General features: G+C 45.2%; 1 protein-coding gene across 1 annotated transcript; it reads right to left on the minus strand.

Annotated features, from left to right (window-relative positions):
• Positions 450 to 3,366, minus strand: LOC107647378 (serine/threonine-protein phosphatase 7 long form homolog). The gene is made up of 5 exons (XM_016351456.1): positions 3,295 to 3,366; positions 2,482 to 2,742; positions 2,000 to 2,253; positions 1,823 to 1,910; positions 450 to 1,730 (listed from the first exon to the last, which is right to left on the minus strand). Exons 1-5 carry the CDS (start codon positions 3,364 to 3,366, stop codon positions 450 to 452), a joined length of 1,956 nt encoding a protein of 651 aa, XP_016206942.1.

Genomic DNA, 4,677 nt, shown 5'->3' on the forward strand with positions numbered 1-4,677 from the left:
CGGACGACCCACAGTCACGGAGGGTAATAACTAGGAATGTTAGTTTGAATGTTTTTGTTTCTATTTACCATCATCACATGTATGTTATTTAACGGATCAACCAATGATTAGTAATGTTTGTCCGTATGTTTTTATTTCTATTACCATCAGCACATGTATGTTATTTAACTTAGCAACCAATGAACTTCGTGAAACTAAGTAATTTATTCTACATTTACAAAAAGTTTTTTTTCGTACGATACATATCTTTCAATTGTGGTTCTTATTATGGCTTTACGTTACATAACCAAACTACACCTTATCTCTAGGTGTCTGATAAAACACTAAATAACATGAAAGTAACTGCCGGGTGCACAAATACATAAAGGAAGCCATACATAACATTAATAGCCAAGTAAAAATACACAAGCTGACTACATGGCAAGAACAAATACACGTAGAACCCAGAATCATCGGAATAGGTGTGAACCAGTGAAACAACGGCGCGGAACCCGTGTCCTATGACCTCTCCGGATCAGTGGCTCCTCATCCTCAATCGAGTCGGAATCGTCCTCCGAAACATCCGCTGTAGGCGGCCTAGGGGGAACATGTACTGGTCTGGATGACGACGGGCCGGCAACTGAGTGTGACCCCAGAGTATGTGCGGATGTCGGCGTCCCACCCAAGGCAAAAGTCTGCACAGGAGGCACCGTGGCAGGCTCGTTCAGATCTACATCTAAAGGTGCCTGTGTCCCTGTCGTCTGATGCCACCCTCGTGAAGCATCATCCTCCTGCATGATGGTACGGATATCCTCAAGGAAATGTGGTCTACCGAACTCCGCCACTAAACCGTCACTAGCAATGAAGTCTGGAAACATAGAGTTCGGACTGACCCATGGAGTACTGTCCTGAAGTGCCTGATCATCACCGGGGACACCAACGAAATAATCTCCAAGTGGTCCACATCCAGGCCCAGCGTCAGTGTGCGTCGACGGATCTCCCATACCAGATCCATACCACTCACCATCATGCCCCCCCTGCTGGGGCCTGTCAACCCCGACAGCCTCACCTCGTCCAGCTGCATCTCTCACAGGGTGGTGGATATCATCTCTAGCATCAACTCCCCTCCTCCTACGTCCACCACCACGTCGTCTCCCTCGACCCCTACCTGCGTCCTCAACCTCATCCATGCCATCATCGAGCCAGGCATGCTCTCGCTGGCTACGACGTGTGCCGACTCGAGCTCGCCTCTCAACATGACGTCTGTCAGGAACATCGTGGACTAGGTCCATCTCAGGAACTCGGCCTGGACCCCTCTGAGTCGCCTCACCCGGAATAGGAAGACCTCGTGGATCGCCCAAGTACATCTCTGGCGACAGGAATCTCTTTCCATGCTGATGCCACCATGTCAAGAACTCATGCGAGGGGCCGGGGTCGGCCACAACGTCGAACTGTAAAATGTGATCCGCACGCTCCTGCCAGTGAAGATGCCAATCAGCTAGCTGCGCCGGGAACCAACAGTCACCTCCTCTCCCGTCCTTCGACATCAAGAAGTCTATGTTCAGGGCGGGACGCGGTGGGGGCTGTACGCCGCCAAACTGCGGTAGCACTCTATCAACCTGATGCCACTCAACAACCGCAAAATATATCAAGGACGTCACACACCGCCATAACATCGTATGCCGAGGCTCCAATACCTCCGGATGGACAATCTGGATGACGTCGAGTGCGCTATAGGGCATCCATATGAACTGTAAACACCATAAACATTCTATTAAAAGTCACTCTTAAACTTTAAAAACTTAAAGACTGACTAGCTACACATACGGCTGATGGTACTTACATCCCGAGGCTGTAACAGGTCGAGCTTCAGGCGAGCCATCTGAACCCTAGGCCCCTTGTTGCTAATCCCAGGATTGTAACCAGACCACCTGCGAAATAAGTAAAGGTTTATAATGCATTCGTGAGTCATACTAAAGTGAATACCATAACGATACGTAATACAAAAAACTAAACGTACCTCGAGGCAAGGGGCCAGCTAAACGCATCATACCGGGAGGGCCTAAAGGAAGGAAACCTCCAAAAGATCCAAGACTGCAGTAACTGTAGCGGCCCAGCTAACTTCACAACATGTCTGTTAGCGACTCTGCACATGCATCGGTACAACCATGCGAGCGCCGCCGACCCCCAACTGTAGCCACCCATCTCATCGAGTCTAGCAACAAAGGGTAGCCATCTGATGTGTATACGATTGCCGGACTTGTCGGCAAACAGCTGCGTCCCCAACAACATCATGATATAGGCACGGGCAAAGCGCCTAACTGTCTCCTCGTCGGCCCCTGCGGGACACTCTCCAAATGTCTCCTGAAACCATGTACAGTTGACTGCGAATTTTTGAACTTAGTTTTCAGGAGGCAGGACACCAAGCAACTCATGGAACCACGTCCAAGCTGGCCTACCACCCTCAATGTATAGGTGGAAGTCTGTCAGGCAACCACTAACGTAATGACCGTCCACCGGCAACCCCAGCTGGTATGCGACGTCCTGAAGGGTGATGGTGCACTCTCCAAACGGCATGTGGAAGGTATGCGTCTCTGGACGCCATCTCTCGATGAATGCACTGACTAAAGGCTCGTCTAGTCGGAACCATCTGTCGTTCAACCTCGCTAGATGGTACAAGCCGGCCATCTGAAGATACGGAACGTACCTCTCATCAAGCCACATCCCCTGCTGCTGCCTAACGCTGGATATGCAACGCTGAGGCTGGACAGAAGATTAACCGCATAATTAGAACATTTTCAGAAACCACTGACATATGCAACTCATATCACAAAGAACAAAAATCACTTCCCCAAACCGCTAACATACGCTAAAACCACTATCCAAAACCATTAAAAAAAACCGACCTCAAAAACGGGTAAAACAAAAACCGGTGACAAAAACCAGTGACAAAAACCGGTGACAAAAACCGGTGACAAAAACCACTGACAAAAACCGCTTGCCTATACCACTATCATAAACCGCTAGCACTAACATAACCCACTATCAAAAACCATTAACAAAAACCACTGGCCCACACCACTTTACTAAACCACTACACTAAACCACTATCCTAAACCACTAACAACAACATAAACCACCATCCTAAACCGTTAACAAAAACCACTACCATAAACCCACTATAACATAAACCACTAACATAAAACCACTTTCATAAAACCACTGCCATAAACCCGCTATAACATAAACCACTATCATAAAACCACTTTCATAACATAAAACACTATGAACAGCGCAACATCATAGACCACTAACCTCGTCGTTGATCACCCCGGCGATATGAGCAACTCCATCCAGACGGTAAAGCCTCCCCGGATCGTCTCCCATCGCCTGAATATGCCAATCCGGTGAATCTCGGCCCAAATGTTGGTCGTTTTCTCTGGGATTTGGTGGGGTATGAGAATGACAAAGTGATTCGAATGAACTTGGTTCGAACCCCTTATATAGGCAAGTTCAATGTAATTCGAAACGAATCAATTCAAATTACTTAGAGTAGCCAAAATCACATAATTCGAATCAATAAGATTCGAACTTCTCTCCCTACTCCTTCTCCTAGTAATTCGAATTAATAGGATTCGAACTTCTCTCTCATAATTCGAGTTAAGTTGACTCGAATTACGTGGGTTTAGTGAGTTGGAGTAATTCGAATTCAATCAATTCGAATTACATACATATCTAGTTCGAAACCTATTGTTTCGAATTACATAAAAATACGTTCTGGTGGAATATTGTCTCAATTTTTGATTTGGCGGATATGGGTAATTTTGATGAGCCCTTGGCTCATTTGAGTTTTTTACCCTTCTTTTTATGCAATTTGAAATTGGTTTTGCTCGGTTTTTGTACCCAATAATCTTCACTGCGCAGCCCTCTTTCAAACGATATCGCTCATTTGTTTGTATCTATCTTATGCTATTATGCCTCAAGATTCTTATAATACTTTCTTTATTTTTCATCAAACATTGCATGTGCTTTTTATTCTCCAAATCAAAAGGTTTAAAACCGCCGCAGATTTTTTTTAAATTCACGGACCAAAATTGCGGTGGTTCTGCAACCGCCGCAAATCAATTATTTGATCAGCTGTTATGCCAACAGTTCTGTAAACCATTGCAAAATTAAATCTCCATGCCCTAAACCGCAATGCTTGTGGAACCGCTGGTATACTGTTTTGCGGCGGTTTTCTAAAAAAGCTGCCGCTATTCGGCGTGTCTCTTGTAGTGAAGGGTTTTTTCATAAACGCATGAGGAAGGTGGTGGGGGCGCGTTGTCAGATGCTGGAGGCAAATTGTCTGCTGTCTGGACACGTGTCGAGCATGCATGTGTGTTAGGTTAGGATTTAGTGGTGTTGCACTCTCCTTTTCTATCTTTTCTACGACTCACTAACAAAGCAAAGATGATCCATGCCTATGGTTTTTTTACCCACTTTCACTTTTACCTTCACCTTTTTCACCATGACTTAGTTTAACTCAGATATAAAGAAAATTTTACTCCTCACCATAGAAGACAAAAGTTGAAGGAAGAGAAACGGTAGCACGTAATCTCACTAAATATGAAGAACACATTATTGAATTTTTACATCATCCAATATATGTAAGTTAATTTTTTAATATTAGTTATGATTAGTTTTAGTGTTAATTAGGGT

Source organism: Arachis ipaensis, chromosome B06 (genome assembly GCF_000816755.2).
Source record: "Arachis ipaensis cultivar K30076 chromosome B06, Araip1.1, whole genome shotgun sequence".
Classification (NCBI taxonomy): Eukaryota; Viridiplantae; Streptophyta; class Magnoliopsida; order Fabales; family Fabaceae; genus Arachis; species Arachis ipaensis.

Coding starts and splice junctions, on each gene's coding strand:
- LOC107647378 (XM_016351456.1), bottom strand. CDS start 3,366: ATGGGAGACGATCCGGGGAGGCTTTACCGTCTGGATGGAGTTGCTCAT. Junction 1,911..1,999: donor AGCTGGCCCCTTGCCTCGAG/GTACGTTTAGTT, acceptor CTTATTTCGCAG/GTGGTCTGGTTACAATCCTG. Junction 1,731..1,822: donor ACCTGTTACAGCCTCGGGAT/GTAAGTACCATC, acceptor TGGTGTTTACAG/TTCATATGGATGCCCTATAG.